Source organism: Myotis daubentonii, chromosome 13 (assembly GCF_963259705.1).
Source record: "Myotis daubentonii chromosome 13, mMyoDau2.1, whole genome shotgun sequence".
In the NCBI taxonomy this organism is placed as follows: domain Eukaryota; kingdom Metazoa; phylum Chordata; class Mammalia; order Chiroptera; family Vespertilionidae; genus Myotis; species Myotis daubentonii.
In genome coordinates, this window is record NC_081852.1 from 14,276,234 (window position 1) to 14,294,948 (window position 18,715).

Sequence of the window (18,715 nt, forward strand, 5' to 3'; positions counted from 1 at the left end):
TCTATCACCAATGAATTTCATGTAACCCACCTACGTCCCTCCTTTGATTGCAAATGTATAAATACACATGTAACCCCGCCATTCTCCGGAGCATTATCTCAATTCGTTGAGGTTCTGCTTCCCGGCATATGTTGACAGTTTGGCTCAAATAAACTCACAAAAATCCTTTACAGGTTTCAATGGTTTTTTTACGTTAACAAGGCTAAGGATACAAAAATAGAGAAAATCATAGTAGCCATGCTTCGGGAAAACAGAAGCCCCCAGTCAGAGCCCGGAGGTGAACGGTCAGTCTGATCATTTGTTACGGCTGTAACCAGGTTGGACATATGCACCAGAATTGTCCCAACGGGCATAGTGGACCCCCGAAGCCCTGTCCTGTCTGCAAGGAAACCACTGGAAATTGGACTGCCCCTGGGGACAGAGGTTCCTTGTGTCAGGGCTGGCAACCCAACTGGCCCAGTAAGACTGATGGGGCCCGGGGTCATCCAACCTGGCTCCTTAAGGACTGTCATTATTTCCACCCAGAAACCCTGGGTAAGCCTGACAGTGGGGGGCAAGGAATTAATTTCCTCCCCAGTGCTGGTACTCCTCCCAAACTCTGGTAAACCATCCTCAGAGGCTGTAGCCGTTACAGGCATGTCTGGGAAGCCAAGAAAGAGATCTTTTCTCAGCCTTTAGGGCACATCTGGGGTAAGTTGTTCCTTTCCCATGCCTTCCTGATCCTGAAAAAAGCCTCATACACATCAGAAAGTATCCTCTCAACCCTGAGGCTCCAGAAGGACTCAATATTCTAATAGACCATCTATTTTCGAGCCCAAGGTTTATTGAAACCTTGTCATAGTCCTTACAATACCCATCTTAGGGGTACAAGAGCTTAATAGAGTGGGAGGACTAAGTTCAGGACTTAATAAGGCAGTGATTCCTATCCAGCCAAGTGTCCCTAACTCTTATGCTTTACTTGCCCAGACTCCAGAGGACACACAGTGGTTTATAGTACTAAGTCTCAAGGATGCCTTTTTCTATATACTCCTGTCTCCTAACTCACATTCCCTCTTTGTCCTTAAAAGATCCCAATAATCAAAGCCATCAGCTAACATAGACAACACTGCCCCAGAGCTTTTGGGAATAGCCCTCATTTATCTGGGCAGGCCTTTGAACAACTCAAACAGCCCTTTTACAGGCACCGTCTTTAAGTCTCCCAGCAGGTCGGCAGCATCAACACCTAGATCCGTCTGTCCCCAGTGAGCCTTGAATGCCAGCACAGGAGGAGGATGAAGCTGCATTGCCATCAGCTAAATCACCAGATTTCTCCTCATGTGAGCCTCTAAAGGACCTGAAACTTCTCTTTCAAAAGGATTCTGGGAAAACAATGAATGCCAGATAAGTAACATACTCTGCTATTTCTAAAAAATCAGTATTTTAATCTTTTTAACAGTTCTTATTCTGTCTTTTTATAAGTGTCATCTAAACCCTAGGCTGGTACCTGGAGGAGACCTTCTCTGTCCTTACCAGGACCCAGAAACACCACAAGATACTCCTATTATAGCCACTCTCAGGAACCCTGGTACAGTAAATTTCTTAAGTCATAGAGACTCCCCAAATCCCTAACTACTAAGTATATTATAAGCAGCCCATTCAGAATAAAATGTGTTAAATCTTGGTCTATAGGACAAACTATGCTACTACTATCACCAATCAAAACCAATTCCTCAGGCCTTGATTTATACTTTTATAATCTTTAATCATTGCTAATTATGTTTCATATCCTCCCATTTAAAAGTCCTAAAGCTCCAAATGGTCCTCTGCATGAAACTGCAGACGAAGGCCGCTACATCCACCATCCGTGGACCCTTAGACCATCCACTTCCGATGGGACCCTGACTGCTGCACCCTAATGAGGACCCTTTGCCAGTGGAAACAGCCAGACAGATCGGTGTCCATTGTCCCCAAAAGAAGTTGGGGTTTCATAATCAGAGGGGGGACTGAAACAGGAATTTTAGGGGTAATATAGGATAGGTTTAGGAAATATTGGAAATTTTGGAAATTAGGGGGACCCTGGAGGAAGCACAGGGCTGCAGAGCAGCAGAAGGTATATTTTCATACAATGAGGAAGCTGGGAACAGCAAAAGGTCTATATGTACCTACAAAATAAAGAGAAGGAAGGCCTTCATTCAGAGGCAGAAGAAGAAAGCCAAAAGGGAACAGGAAAACAATGAGGAAGGAGGGTGAGGGGGGACCTCACATGTCCCATGGAAGGTTCAAACTTTGAGCCCAAGAGTTACTATAGTAACCAGTCTAAGGGAATAGTGACCAATCAGAGGGGTTATCAAGGCACCAGTATCTACAGCCTTTATAAGCCATGGGGAAAAGGAACTCAGGGGGACCCTGTTCTCCCTCCCTACCTGGGATTCCATTCTGTGGGACTCTTTCCCTCTCCCCATGTGGGAGTCTGTACTTGTTCTTCAATAAACCTCCACCTTTGCTATACCACTTTCTGTCCGTGGATTCATTCTTCAATTCTGGACAAAGAATCGGGTTCCAGTCCAAAAATTCTGTATCACTGTCACTTGTAGCTTTGGATGGAACAGCACTGGCAGTTTCAGTGCTTGTCTGGGAAGGAGCCAGAATGCTCAGTGACATCTGTCCTAACACAAGATGGGTACATGGCTACATGTTTGCCAGGTGGCCTGCTATACCTGGACTAGACACTGTCTCCATGAAGAAAGTTCCAGATGGAACCCAGAAAAAGTTCTCAGAATCGCTGGAGAGACCCTGGGACGCCTAGAGTGCTGCCCCTCCACCTGGGAAGACTTGGGAGAGAGGCCTCGTGGAGGAGAGCATGTAAGGGGTGCTCCATCAGGGAAAAGGTGGATTTAGGGGGAGAAAAAACAGATGTTCAATAGGGTGTCCAGTGACATGTGAGAGGGAATCTGCAGCTAAGTGAGGTCAGGGTGGGTGCAGGACCTGGTCACTCCCAATGGTGAGCTTCTTTCCTCTTGAGAGAAACTGTAAAGTTAGGAGCCAGGAAAGTGTGCACAGGAGTGGCAGAGGCTGAGAACAAGCCTGAGGGACAGAGCAAAGGAGAAGGGATCTCCCGGCAGCCTGAGGGGGAGGCAGTGGAGGGCATTCCTGGCCACAGAAGTGTTTTCTTCTCCACCTGCTGGTGGTTCTGGGCTGCGGAGGATCCTGTTTGCACCAGTTCTTTCTCATTCTGAGTTTACCACTTCCTCAGGCATCATGGGAGTCTCTAAACACCAGGCAAGCTCACAGGCCAGCAGTGTGGCACTTGCTGGGGAAGAGGCTCAGCCATGAGCACCAAAAGCTCCAGCCAGAGCCAGGGCATTGCCCTCTGGTGTGCAGCTGCCACAATTCAAGGGCCCTGTGCCCACATCTGGGGAAGAATGAAAAGCAACAGGCATTTTACCCAACAGCTCAAGATGGCACAGAGGGCACCACAGCTCATTGTAGCAGAAAGGGCCCTGGGCAGGAGCCACCTCACAGGGTTGGAGACCTAGGACTGGGATGAGGCCTCTTCGCTGGGCCTATAGAGGTACTGGGCAGAGCCACACCCCCTTAAACCAACATAGTGCTCACTTTATGCCTCAATGTCAGACTAAAGTATTATGGAAAAATGACTCCTCTAAAAATAAATTGGAAATCACTAAACTTGTCTAGTGGGTCTCTTTAAAACAAAGATTTGGATTTGAACCTGAGAGCAAAGATGTTTATCCACGTCCAATAGGCAGGTGGTACCACGATGAACTTTGACCCTGGGCCTGGGAATGCCTGGGCTGTTTCTCCTCCACCACCTTCCTTTGAAGAAATCAGGGATGGAGAGAGCCAAGCCAGAAGTTGAAATTGCATGCCCACCTGAGGCTTCCTGACAATGGCATCTGGGGTCCGGGTGGGTGTCATATCCCACTCACCCACCCTCCCCCAGCCCAGAAGGCTAATCTCCCACTGAGCAAAGGAAGCAGAGTGAGGGCCAGAAGAATTGTCCTTCTTCCCCCACTAGGCTGCCCTCTCACGCACACACACACACCCATGCCCACACCCACACCCACACCTCCCAGAGCAGAAGAGCTACATAGACCCTGTCTTCCTCAACACCAGTACATTAGAGCACCCCAGAGGCTGGCACTGACTCACCATTGCTTCCTCGAGGGCTCAGGGTCTCCAGGCAAATGAGCGCTTCCCTGGCCCACACGCACGGGCTATTTATGCTGCCCTGTTACCTGAGACATGCGGTGTTGGTCTTTTAAGAACTCCTTTGGACAATTTTCTTCCTTGTTGACTCACTCAAACTCACCCCATCTGGGCTCTGGAAACTTGCCACTACACAAATGCCACCTTAGAGTTTACAGAGCACCCTCAGTCCATGGCCTCATCTGCACCTCACTGATCCCTGTGAGTTCAGCGGCATCATCAATGTCTGGGTTTTACAGATTTCCACGATCTGAATTCCTGAGAAAACCGAAGCCAGGGAAGCAGAGTGAGGGGCAGATGAGGAAGCAAGTTGCATAATAACCTACAACTATTGCAAAAGCATATGCATTTGCATATTTCAAGAGCAGGGCTTGGTGTACCAACTTCTCTTTGGCCTTCACCACAACATTACTGCCCAGATAGTGGGAAAGAGCTGGGAGCTTCTTGGCATTTCTGGGCAGGGCTGGAGGAGCTAGAGGGGTTGCAGAGGCTGCAGCATTCTGTGAGGACAGTGGCTGGGTGGCTGCCACCTGCAGGGGTCACTCTTCTGCTTCCTGGTCTAGATCTTGGAGAGCCCCTCACTTGCTTTCTATGGGATGGAGTCCTTACATCCTTGCCTTCATCTCTCCACTTCCTTAGCTGGTGTTTCCTCTGTGTATTGCTCTAGGAAACAGTTTGGACCCCTGACCCCTGATACACTATTGCGGGTATCCCCCAGGAAACTCTGACTTCCAGTGGCTATGGGGCTGTTGCCTGCCCTACTGCTGTTGCTGTCATCTCCGCTCCCTTCTAGATCCCTGTGGCTTCACCTCTTGCATCAAGCCTTTGCCTAGGTCCACACACCAGCTGCCTATGCCCGCAATGCTCTCCTTTGGCCACTCCAATGGTGGTGCCGACTGCTCCTGGGTGTTGCTGCTGTGGCATCTCCTTGTGTGTTGTAGAGGCTGTAATGCCAGTTTCCTCGGCTGGTAGGAGAGGCTTTTGTTTCCCATAATGCCATTTTTTGTAGAAGAATCCCATAGTAGAGCCACTTGTGCCCCAAATGATAAAACTCTTTCATTATTAACATCCCAATTTTAAGATGTTCGTATGCCTCCCAGAGATCTGGATCAGCCTGCAGGCTGAACTGAACCATTGTTGTCCACTCCCCACAGAGCCTACCTGACAAGTGTTATCCTTTATGGTGACTTTTATTTCAGTAGCCCTATATGTTTTCTGTTTGTAACTTAGCTTCTATTAATTGCTACCTCCTAGCCTATTAAGTACTCCCTCTCAATGCCCTGGCATCCCCCTATAACACAGACTATTGTTTCCTTCATCTAACTGCACATTACCACAGGATCTAATTTTATTTATGATGCAACCCAGACAATCCTGTTACAATGATAACCTTTGCCTTCCTCAGTTACACCCCCACCGCTGAGAAGAGTCAGATTTCAAATGATGATGACAATGGTTTTCATGCAGGTGACCATGAACCTCCCTGTGTGAAAGATGAGGTCTAGGAAGATCTCCCGGTTTCTTAGGTTGCTGGGCACTGAGGCTATGCTGCAGCCTCAGCATTACCTGCAGCCCCTCATGGACTTCAGTAGCTGCACTTTTGTCAGAGCTGAGCTGCAGCCTTGATTGGTTTATCAGGTGCTTGCCCATATCATTGCTGAAACTGCAGCTCAGCAGACCCGTTACCTTTCTTATCAGTGCTAGACTATAGGGCAAGCATATCAAACTCATGGCCTGCGGGCCATGCGCCTCATTTAAATAAGTAAACCAGGTATGTAACATGTTGGCCGTGAGTTTGACATGCTTGCTGTAGGGCAGCAACTGTCAAACAGTGCACTGCAAGAACTTTTACAACATGTAAAACCTGACTATTGAGTCAGAGGCACTGACCTCTTTTCCGTCGGATTGTCAAATAAACAAATGACAACAGCTGGGATTCCAGGATAACTGCAGAGTAGCTGGAAGCTGTGTCACTTGCTTCCAGCGTCAGACCGGATTTACAGCTAAATTACAGAGCAATCCACTTGAAAAACAAACTAAACTATAGCTGAGCTGAAATAGTAGAACCAACGAGCACAGGAAAAGCCAGGAAGAAACTGGAAAGAGGTGCGGAGATGCCGAAAGGGAGATCCCCCTCATGTGGGGACAGCTGAGAAGCCTCAGGGACAGCATAGCTGCAAAACTCCCTCCCCCTAGGAATGTGGGGTCTCAACCCCACGCAGGGATCCCCAACCCAGAGCAACAGAGACAGGAGTGGAGCCCATGTACAGCAGGTGGTGGGAATCAGTGGGGATCCTGTCCACCTGGGAGGCTCTGACCGACCATCCTAGGGAAGGAGCACTCCCATTGCTGCAGCACCAGCCTGGAGTTTGCTCTGGACTTGGCCATACTTGGGTTTCACACCCAGCAGTGACTGTGAGGGACCCTCTGTTCTCTGGAAAGGCTTTAAGGAAAGACGCTGTCCGTGATTAAACGGTGTGGGCTGGTGGTGAGGAACGCTCTCTCCCACCTCACACACACAGTTGGCACCCCTTCACAACCTGTTGAGCTCCTAGGCCTGCCCCGTCCTGTTGGGTGCAGAGGCACAGGGAACTAGCTCAGGACCGGGACTTTTCGGCCCATACTGCTGGTGAAGATGGTGGAGGAGAGCCGAAATGTCAGCCTGTCAAGCTGGGCTAGGACCTGAACATAGTTGAATATTTCAGCCTTGCCCTGCTGAGACTGTTATATTATAAATCAGCAAGCCGACATGAGACACCTTAATAAGCCAAATTAATTTGGAGTCTTTTATTATGCTAGCACTAGCAGGCTCAGAGCAGAATATCTCTGTTAAATTCTGAGCCCCACATGGAGGAAGTCTTTCCTATTTATACTTTTCCAGCTCTTTGTCTTCCAAATTTGGAATGAGACTTCTGGACCTTCTGAGAAAGAAGTTCTGTGTGTAGGGAAGGGGCCATGAGACCATATCTCAAAGCCTGGCCTGGTGCCAGCACTGACAACTCTGTCTGGGACTTAGTTTATGGCCTCCCTGGAATGGGAGTAGTCTTATTTTTCCTTATTATTTAAGCAAGCAAGTGGTTACAGAAGCCAAAACAGCAGGGTTAACATTTCAAACAGCAGTTTTTACCCAAGATGGACGTTGCTATGCTTCAAGACCAGACGCATGGAGAAATCTGAGGGCTGTGCAAAGCTGATTTTCAGCCCCTCCTTCTTGGTCTGGTGGTGCAAGTGAAACAATTTTTGAACTGGAACCCGGATTCTTTGTCCACCAGAGTTGAAGAATGAATCCAAGGACAGAGAGTAGTGTTAGGTCCAAGGGAAGCTCAGGAGCAGATGCATGCCACCGTAAGGCAGATGGTGACAGAGATAATGGACCCTCCCTGGAATTCCTAACAGGTCAACATGACGACCCCCCCCCCTCCCCCCGACCCCCGCGGCGGGAACTTCCTCAGCTGAATACTGTGAGGACCCCCATGGTGGGAACTTCCTCAGCTCATGCCCCCCGCCCCTCACCAAACACCTGTATAAAAAGGAGTGCCCCCTCCCTGTTGGCGCGAATTCACTGGCCCGCCTTTGGGGCTCATGAGTCTCTCCCGGGGACATAGATTAAACCTCTTTTCCCTTATCTGACCGGCTTGATTCTCTTTGTTTTCCTGCATCACGAACTTTACATTTGGTGCCTTGAAACCCAGGTGGCGCGAGCACCCCATTTGGCCGTCCCTCCACAGCTCGGGATGACCTCCTCTCCCTCCTCGTGGCTCAGGACACCCCCCCCCCCCACTTCTTTCCTGGCTTGGCAGCTTCCTTGGCTTAGCAGCTTTCTTTCTCGGTTTGGCAGCTTAAGGGTAAGTCCCGCCCCATGTCCATCCCTGAGGTCACCCTCCGACGTAGCGCGGCAGCACCAGAGATTGCCCCGTTCTCCGGACCCTTCCAGGAAGGGCTCCTCCGGAACGAGGGAGGTAGCGGAGACATCCCTATTTCCCCCGGTTCCTCCGTCCGTCTGTAGCCCTGGCCAAACCGCTGGGACGCTGGCCCTTTGGCCCCGGCTACTGACCTCAGATATCGAGCATGGGGAATCGAAATTCCAAACCTGATCCGAGCACACCTCTAGGGTGCCTGCCTGCCAACCTAGCTAAAAACTAGGCCTGTCCCAGGATCTGCGTCCTAAACGCCTCGTTTATTTTTTGTAACATAGCATGGCCTCAGTATGAATTGGACAACGGGTCCAGATGGCCCGAAAATGGGACCTTTGACTTTACCATCCTTACCGACCTCAGTAATTTCTGCCAACGAACCAGGAAATATGCCCAAGCCTCTCTCTCTGCGTCCCCGTCCCTTCCCCCAAAGCCCCTAACACCTCACCGTCCTCTCCCTCTCATCCTCCCTCCACTACCCCACTCTGGCAACGCTTTTTCCTCTGCCTGCTGACCTCCCCTTTCTTCTGCCCGTGACTGCTGCCGGCTGCTGCAGGAGCCCGAAGCTCAACTTGCCAGGCGACCCCACCCTCTCCCACCCCCTCGGCCACTGCAGGAGCCAGAAACTCAAGTAGCCAGGCAACTGCTCCTCCCCCACCCCCGCCTGCTTCCCCAGTCAGTAAACACATGCGTTCGCAGGCCCCTCCTCCCCTCTGTCCCCCCCCTCCCCCCCCCGCCCCACCCGGGAGGTTGCAGCATCTGAGGGTGATTGAAAAGCGGCTGGGGTCCTTCTCCACCAACCCCACAGCATTCATCAAGGAATTCCGATACCTATCCCAGGCTTGCCCAGGATCGTTCATCTCCACCTTTCCCGCTCCTGCCCCCGCCCCCCCCACCTTACAACCCTGCCACAGAAACCTGAACCCCATGCTGTACCCTTTGAGAACTCTAACGCCCTCCTTCCCCTGTGCGCTCCACCGAATCTCCAGCAATTGAATTCACAGGTGGCTGGCCAGTTCCCTTTGCGAGAGGTTGCAGAGGGGAAGGATATTATCCATATAGCCATTCTCTCTCACTTTCTGATCTTCCTCAAATTAAAAAACGCCTTGGTTATTTCTCTTCAGATCCTCTTTTTTTTTTTTTTAATTTTTTACGGGTTTGAATGTTTCTTTTTTTCTGTTTTTTTTTTTTTTAATATATTTTACTGATTTTTTACAGAGAGGAAGGAAGAGAGATAGAGAGTTAGAAACATCGATGGGAGAGAAATATCTATCAGCCGCCTCCTGCACATCTCCCACTGGAGATGTGCCCGCAGCCCAGGTACATGCCCTTGACCGGAATCGAACCTGGGACCCCTCAGTCCGCAGGCCGAAGCTCTATCCACTGAGCCAAACCGGTTTCGGCCTCTTCAGATCCTCTTAACCAGCAGCCACCTTCTCCCCTTCCCTAAGAGCCCAAATCCTGAGAATGTGAGCTCCAAAACAGACTTTCCCCTCTAACACTCATTCTCAGGCCACCCAAAGACTGCCTTCCTCAACAGCCTCTTCTATTTCTGCATCCATTCTCGGGTTTCTTTTTCCACAGACCTGACCACCTTTACTCCCCCGACATGCGCAGCAAACTTCCACAAACCCCTCAAGAAGACCTCGTTAATCTGACCTTTAAGGTCTTTAATAATAGAGATGAGGGGACCCAAATCCAAAATCAAAGGCGAGATCAGGTCAAGGCTGAGGCCCATTAGGAGGCCTTTCAGCTCTTAGCCACCGCTCTCACAGACCCCAAACGAAGTGCCGGTCCTCCAACTGCGGGTAAGTCAGGGGCTAAGCCTCCTCCAGGCCCATGCCTCAAAAGCAGCAAGGAAAGACACTGAGCCAAGTCCTGCTCAAACCCGAACACCCCCGCCTGGGCCCTGCCCAAGGTGCGGAAGGGAAAGGCCACTGGAAATCAGACTGTAGTCTGGCCCTCCGGGTCAGTCCTCAGCCAGTCCAGGATGGCCACCCTCTGGATCCAGTTTGGAGCTCCCAGACCTCCTGGGACTGGCCACTGAAGAAGCTGCCCAGGCCCCGACGGCCCCACACACTTACATCACCAGGACAGAGCCTCGGGTAATGACTGTGGTGGCAGGTAAGCCGATCTCCTTTTTAACTGACACTGGGGCCACTTATTCTGCCTTCTCCAAATTCGCTGGGACCCTTGTCCACTCCTCAGTCCCTATTACGGGGGTTGATGGGTTAGTCTCACAGCCATTAGCCACCTCATTCTACACTGCATCTTACTAAATTCCCTCATTCACTGTTTTCTCGTTCTGCCTGGGTGCCCAGCCAGGGCTGCCATGTGTCCCCTTATGGGTCCCAGTTATACCAGACCACAGTCGCCTACCTCAGCTTCGCTCTCTCACCCCACAGGGCCTGCCATTCCTGGGACTGTGGACATCTTATCTCCTTATCTCCTCCATGACTCTCCCCTCCTCTGAACAAGAAATGTTCTTCCTCAGGCTCACTGGGTATTCTCGCCTCCGGGTTCACAACTGTCGTCTTCTTGCAAAGCTCCTCTATGACATGACATGGCGAAGGGACCCCCTCACTAAGCCCATAAATCCCAAGGCCAATATTCTCACTCCTTTAATGCTCTGAAAACTACTCTGACCTCGGCCCCTTCTCCCCCGCCCCCCGCCCCCACTTCACCCTTCCCAAAGGAAACTTCCTGGACTGCACAGGGTTACTCAACAGTCCGGCTATTATCAGAAACAGATCATTATCTCTAGGAAAAAATGCGGCAACTTTAAAATCCAAGCTGCTCGAGGCCTGGGAGAAAGCTGTGAGGCCTGCTCCCTCCTCTGCCTGCCTTTTCTCCAGCCTCATATCCAGGTCTCTGGCTTCCACTGCTTCTTTTCTTCCCTTTCCCTTTCCCGTGGATAGCAGCGCATTGTAACATTTAATCCCACTTTCACTGCAATACCTACCTCTCTCAGGCTCACCAAATGTCTCGCCACCATCCCTGAAGAAGATTCAGCGGCACCATCCAGGACCTGATGACCCATCATTCCTCACAGGCTCTTACCTGGCAAGAGACCCTCCAATTTTTACTCCGGGGGAAGCTCAGGTTTTCGAATTCCTTTTATGTGTCTCATCTCCTCACTATAATCCTCCTACAAGCAGCTAACAATGAATGCACCAATGAATGTTTTTAATATTTTCAGGAGAAACGGACATGGAATGACAAAGTCATCAATTCTACTATAATTGTCTTTTTCAAAACCTATATTAATCCCCGACCTATCCCTCCCTTACTAAAGGACATTGTCTCTCGCCCTGCAGAACCTGGACCTACTCCTTTGCCCACCCACATCAATACAACTTTCCATCTACTCTCTAACATCAATCTCTCCTCTCTACATCCTGCTGGATTTGTCTGTCACTGGCTCGAACCCTCATCATAGCCATTCAATCCCAACCTATTGGACCATCTAACTAAACTCTCTCTAGAAATTTGCAACTCCTGGCCGGACCTCCTGCCCATGGCCCTGACCAGAATCCGGGCTATACCAAGGAGCCCCACCTTCTTACGCCCTTTTGAACTATATGGGAGACCCTTCTTACTCAACCACTGTCTCCCTACTGACCCTCCTCCCCTGGGTACTTATCTACACTAATAAAAGAGAAAAATGGTAATTGGCGTACGACAATACCCTTTTCATTGGCTAATCAGGGCTATATGCAAATTAACTGCCAACTATGATTGGCAGTTAACTGCCAAATATGATTGGCAGTTAACTGCCAACTATGATTGGCAGTTAACTGCCAACTATGATTGGCAGTTAACTGCCAACTATGATTGGCAGTTAACTGCCAACTAAGATTGGCAGTTAACTGCCAACTAAGATTGGCAGTTACCTGCCAACTAAGATTGGCAGTTAACTGCCAACAAGATGGCGGTAAATTTGCATATGTAGGCACAATGCAGGGAGGCGAAAGGGAAAGCAGGAAGAAGTCCCCTGCCACTGACAGTGATCAGAAACCCAGGGGGGAGCTAAGAGCTGGGGGGCAGGGCAAAGGCGGCCCTGGGGCCGCCTTTGCCCTGCCCCCCAGCCATGATAGGAGAATCAGGCGCCTTTGCCGCCCTGGCCAGTGATAGCAGGAAGTAGGGGTGGAGCCAGCGATGGGAGCTGGACACGGTCGAAGCTGGCAGTCCCGGGAGCTAGGGGTCCCTTGCCTGGGCCTAAAGCAGAGCCCACGATGGCGGGGCCGCTGCAGCTGCGGGTCTCCGCTGCCCCAGCCGGACGCCTCAGCCAGAGGCGTTAGGCCTGGGCAGGGGCGGAGCCTGCCACCGCGGGGAGCTGGGGGGTGCCCTGCCCAGGCCTGACACCTCTGCCGGAGGCCTCAGGCCTGGTCAAGGGGCCAATCTGGTGATTGGTGATCGGAGGGTGATGAGGGTCAACTCCTCTGGCCGAGGCATCAGGCCTGGGCGGGGGGCTGAGCCAGGGATTGGGGGGATATGATGGTCCCCTTGCCCAGGCCTGAAGCCTGGGTCAGAGGCGTCAGGCTTGGGCGGGGGGTGGAGCAAGCGATCAGAGGGAGATGGGGGTCCCCTGCCCAGGCATGATTCCTGGGCCAGAGGCCTCAGGCCTGGGCGGGGGCCAGAGCCAGTGATCGGGGGGAGATGGGGGTCCCCTGTCCAAGCCTGACACCTCTGGTGGAGGCGTCAGGCCTGGACAAGGGGCCGATCAGGTGATCGGAGGGTGATGGGGGTCTACGCCTCTGGCTGAGGCATCAGGCCTGGGCAAGGGGCAGAGCCAGCAATCGGAGGGGTCTAGGGGTCCCCTGCCCAGGCCTGATGCCTGGGCCAGAGGCATCAGGCCTGGGTTGGGGGCAGAACCAGTGATGGGGGGAAATGAGGGTCCCCTGCCCAGGCCTGACACCTCTGTCAGAGGCGTCAGGCCTGGGCAAGGGGCTGATCCTACGATTGGAGGGTGATGGGGGTCAACGCCTGAGGGCTCCCAGTATGGGAGAGGGGGCAGGCTGGGCTGAGGGACACTCCCCCCCCCCCCACCCAGTGCACGAATTTCGTGCACCGGGCCCCTAGTCTTCCATATCTGTCCTTACTAAGGCAGCTGCTCCGAGAACATGCAGACAGGTTTCTGCGCAAGCCAGAACCGACCAACCAGTGCTCCCGAGGACCAGCCCTTCACCCTGGTGACTCAGTCCTCCTTAAGAATCTACATCCAAAAGCCTTGGAGCCTAAGTGGATGGGACCTCACACTGTAATCCTTACAACCCCCACACTGGCCAAGTTGCTTGGCGATCCATCATGGCACCACCTCTCCAGACTCAAGAGGACCCCAGAGCAGCATGACTTCTATAAATTTGAGGTGTTGGGCCCCACTAAGGTCTGCCTTAATTGCCCTCCCTCTCTTCCTTCTCCTCCCGGCCCTGAGCAACCTACACCCACCCCCGCCCACTTATGTGTGGAGGTTCAAGGTCCATGATGCCTCCCAAAATTCCAGAGCCCACCCTGCCCCCATGGATATGCTACCAGACCAGTAATCCGGTAACTGGGGGATGAGTCACTTGGAACTGTACCCAAAACCACACCACAGCCAGACCCTCCAAGGCCAGCCCGGGTACCTTCTTTTGGTGCAACGGCACCTTAAGCAACTGCATAAACTCCTCTGACCCCGGGCCTTGCTTCGTGGTCACAGTAGCTCCCCAACTAACGTTGTATGGAGAGTTGGAGCTTGCTTGGCTGCTCCCTTCATCCCGCCCCCAGGCCCGCTGGGCTGCCTTCTTCCCTGTCATGTTAGGGGTGAGTATCGCTGCCTCGGTGGGCCTCGCCAGGGCAGGGGCGGGGGCGGGGGGCGGGGCTCGGGAACAACCTTGTCTCTGCTCAGGATTTTAATGACAAGCTCCAGTTAGCTCTGGAGTCTACTACCTCCTCTTTAGCCTCCCTACAGCAGCAGGTAACATTAGTAGCCCAGGTAGCCCTACAGAACCAGTGCATCTCAGACCTTCTGACTGCAGGAAAAGGAGGAACCTGCATATTTTTTCAGGAGGAATGCTGCTACTACATTGATGAGTCCGGAGTAATGGAGCAAAACGTGCAGAAGAACTACATACAAGACACTCCCAAGACAACTCTCTTTTTGGCTGGTTCCAAAGCCCCTTAGCTACCTGGGTCCTACCCATGATAGAGCCCTGATTCTCATCTGTGTCATTTTTCTCCTAGCCCCTGCCTCCTCAAGTTCATCCACTCCTGGATCATGGAGATGTCATGAGTGAATGTAAATCAACTCCTTCTCCATCCCTACACTCAGTTGCTCTACGACCTGCCTCTGCCTGACCCTGGTCTTTAATACCCCCCCCCCACCCCCACCCCCAGTCCCTGGTCAGCAGGAAGTAGTCATAACAAACTGGCGCCCCCTATCACCAGAAGGCCAGGATGTTAGGTCCAAGGGAAGCTCAGGAGTGGATGCATGCCACTGTAAGGCAGATGGTGACGGAGATAATGGTGACGGAGATAATGGACCCTCCCTGGAATTCCTAACAGGACAACATGCCGAACCCCGCAGCGGGAACTTCCTCAGCTGAATACTGTGACAACCCCCACAGTGGGAACTTCCTCAGCTCATGCCCCCCACTCCTCACCAAACACCTGCATAAAAAGAAGTGCCCCCTCCCTGTTGGCACGAATTCACTGGCCTGCCTTTGGGGCTCATGAGTCTCTCCCGGGGACATAGATTAAACCTTCTCTTTTCCCTTATCTGACCAGCTTGATTCTCTTTGTTTTCCTGCGTCATGAACTTTACAAGTAGTATAGCAGAGGCGGAGATTTATTGAAGAACAAGTACAGACTCCCACGTGGGGAGAGGGAAAGAGTCCCACAGAATGGACTCCCACATGGGGAGACTGGATACTATAGTAACTCCTGAACTCAAAGGTCAAACACCACCTGGGACATGTGATGCCCTCCTCCCTCATTGTTCTTTCCTTTCTGGCTTTCTTTTTTCTTCTTTATTTTGTAAATATAGACACTTTTTGGCTACTTCCAGCTCCCTTGTCTTATGTAAATACCACTATTGCTGCTCCCTGCACCTGGCTTCCTTGAGTTATGGAGATGTACCTGTTGCTGCTTCCTTGTCTTATGGAAATGTTACTGCAACTGGCTTCCTTGTCTTATGGAGATGTAAATGTTGCTGCTTCCTTGTCTTACGAAAATGTTACTGCAACTGGCTTCCTTGTGTTATGGAGATGTACCTTCTCCTAATCTGTAACCCTGTGTTTTTCCAGGGACCCCAATTCTAAAAATGTCCTAAGCCAGACTATATTCCCCTAAAATTCCTGTTTCACAAGGGCACCAGGGAGCTGCACAGAGCTGGGATTTTTGGATTGTGTCTCCCTAGGAGGCTTCTGTCTGGGAGCCAATGGAGCGAGGGCTGGTCTCTGAGGCTGCATTGCAGGGAAGCAAATCTGAGCTCCCTAATGTCCCAGGAAGGAGAAGAAGTGCCTTCCCCACCTCTTACAGTCTCCAAAGGGAGACTGTTTGAATGAGCCCTGCCAAGTCCCAAATATCCCCAATGGATACAATTCTGTGGGGGAGAGTGGCTCAGAGGGGAGGATATGCAAAGTGTGAGACCCTCGGAGGCTATTGCCTGGGACCAGGAAGAAGTGCTTAGCCCATCCCTGCAGGCTGGGCCAGTATCATCCTCAATGGGAGACTCCTTTGATCTGTACCCCTTAGCCAAGGTGGCTGAACTTGCTCTTGAAGAGGAGACAGCTGGCTATACCCAACCTGAACCTACAGCGGGCCCTTCCAAGGGGAACTAGAGTTGGAGACTCTGGCAGAAACTGAGGGGTTTGGCTTTGAAACAGGTACTAATTTCCCCTCATTGATGCAAACTTGGGCGGGGGGTGCGTCAGAAGAGCTGACAGTTGGAGACAGGTCTGTCAGCAGCTCTAAGCTGGGAGAAGCTGAAATTTTTACATAACTTGGCCCCTCCCACACACATGGAGGTCTAGCTCACACAGACACAAACAGTGACTAATGGCAACCTGCACATGAAACCCACCCCAGTGGACCTAGAACCAACACAATCAGGGAAGGCATTCAGACCCCACTAGAACTCATCACAACTAGCCATACAAGTGGCTCACCCCAAGAGGGATCCCGGCAGGCACCAGATTCTGCTGGGAACAGCCCTGCCTGAGAGGGCAACCCCTGCAGAGCATCTCATACCTAGTGATTGAGCTTTACCCCTATAATTACCCAGCCTGGAGGCTTAACTCAAATGGGCCAACTTAACCCACACAAGGGACATTCCTAGAGCACCCAACTTGAGAGAACAGAGAGACCAGCACTGGGCCCCACAGACACCTACTTCATAAGGCCACCCCACGAGGATGGGGAGTCACAGCAGCTCTATCTCATGTTAACATAAAAAACCATTGAAACCTGTAAAGAATTTTTGTGAGTTTATTTGAACCAAACTGTCAACATATGGCAGGAAACAGAACCTCAAGGAATTGAGATAATGCTCTGGAGAATGGGGAATTCCTACCTTGTTTTTATAAATTAGCATCAAAAGGAAAATACATAAGTGGGTTCTATGAAATTCATTGGTGATAGATTAAGGAGGTGGGAGAAAGCAAAGGGGCAAAACTGCTGGGATAGGATAAAAAGTGAAATGATGGACATATGCTTCTTTTACATAGATGGATACAGGGTAGTTTAACATAGTTAACAGTTAACAATTAACTTGATAACAATAACAATGAGGGAAAGTCCTGGTGCCATGTGTTGTGCTCTGAGGAGTTTGGAAAACAAAAGGGAAGTTACTAGTACAAGTTACCGAGACATTTCACAGATATGTTATCTTAGATGCAAAAAAACAAATGGGCTCAGTAAAGATCTACCAGTGGTTCTCAACCTTCCTAATGCCACGACCCTTTAATACAGTTCCTCATGTTGTGGTGACCCCCAACCATAAAATTATTTTCGTTGCTACTTCATAACTTTAATTTTGCTACTGTTATGAATCGTAATGAAAATATCTGATATGCAGGATGTATTTTCATTGTTTGCGACCCATAGGTTGAGAACCTCTGAACGTTGATCTTTGTCAGGGAAAATACTGTCCTGAGACATGAATACCCACTATAACCTGTTTTTAGTTAAAGTTTAATTTCAGACCATTCTTTGTGGTTACTCTAGGTCTCTGATTTTGCAAGACTGCCATGCAGGTCTTCCCTGAGCTTGTCAGGTTAGCATGTGGCCCCTTTTGTCCACACTCATACAAGGAAACAAACACAAACAAACAGCCACATCACACCTATTAGAATGGCTATTATCAGTAAGACAGGTAATAACAAGTGTTAGAGAGGTTCTGAAGAAAAATGGGCACTCATTCACTGCCGTAGGAATCTAAACTGGTACAGCCAGTATGGAAAACAATATGGTTAATTCTCAAAGAATTAAGAATAGAGTTATCATAGAATCCAACAGTCCCTCTTCTGGGTATCTACCCCCAAACCCAAAAACATTTATTTGTAAAGATATATATATACCTCTGTGTTCATTGCAGCATTATTCACTGTGGCCAAGACTTGGAGACAACCCAAGTGTCTTTCAATAGAGGATTGGATACAGATGTGGTGCATACATACTATGGCTACTGCTCAGCCATAAGAAAAAATGAAATACTGCCATTTGTGATAACATGAATTAAACTTTAGAATATTATCCTCTGCAAAAAATGTCAGTCACGCCTGGCCAGCATGGCTCAGTGGTTAAGTGTTGACCTATAAACCAGGAGGTCACAGTTCAATTCTCGGTCAGGGCACGTGCCCAGGTTGTGGGCTCAATCCCCAGAGTTGGGTGTGTTAGAGACAGCCAATCAATGATTCTCTCTCATTATTAATGTTTCTATCTCTTTCTCTTCCTCTCCCTTCCTCTCTGAAATCAATAAAAATACATTAAAAAAGAAAAATGTCAGTCAGAGAAACCTAAGAACAATATCCTTTAATTCATATGTGAGCTATGAAACTGAAACTCATAGACACAGACATCACTATGGTGGTTACCAGACAAAAGGAGGTGGAGGGTAGTAAAGGGGAAAAATAAAAGCCAAATGTATGGTAATGGAAGATGATTTGACAAAGGGTTGTGGGCACACATACAATGTAAAGATCATGTATCAGAGAAATATATATATTTGAAACCTATGTGATCCTATTCTGTAAGTAAACTACATCAAGCCTTAATTACTTTAAATTTTTTCACTTGTAATGCTAATGTTAAGACACCCATGGAATTACACTGGTGTGAGAATACGCCAACGGAAAATGGTCTCGTTAAATGGAAAGATCCCAAATCTGGTTTATGAAAGGGTCCTGACCCCCTGTTAACCACTGGTTGAGGATAAGCTTGTGTATTTCCAGAAAACTCATCCAAGCTCTTGTGGATTCCTGCAAGGAACATTCAACATGGATCTGAGAGAGGAACTGACCTGACTACTCCAGCCACAGATAGCAGAAGCCCTGAGCTGAAGATAAGAAATGGGAGTAGAATGAAACAGAGGAGAAACAGTCCAGAGATGACCTGGG

General features: G+C 50.1%; 1 protein-coding gene across 3 annotated transcripts in view; it reads right to left on the bottom strand.

The window, feature by feature from the left end:
* LOC132214775 (pulmonary surfactant-associated protein D-like) overlaps positions 1-18,715 on the bottom strand; it is a 69,577-nt gene that overhangs the window by 22,900 nt on the left and 27,962 nt on the right. Inside the window, exon 1 of one of the 3 annotated variants that reach the window (XM_059662207.1) lies at positions 4,150-4,386. The exons of 1 other annotated variant lie outside the window; for it this stretch is intronic. In XM_059662207.1, coding sequence (XP_059518190.1) covers positions 4,150-4,152 — 3 coding nt within the window. In that variant the 5' untranslated portion in view covers positions 4,153-4,386. Of the gene's footprint in view, positions 1-4,149; positions 4,387-18,715 lie in introns of those variants that run through there. One more of the 3 variants, XM_059662205.1, reaches the window with a different exon arrangement.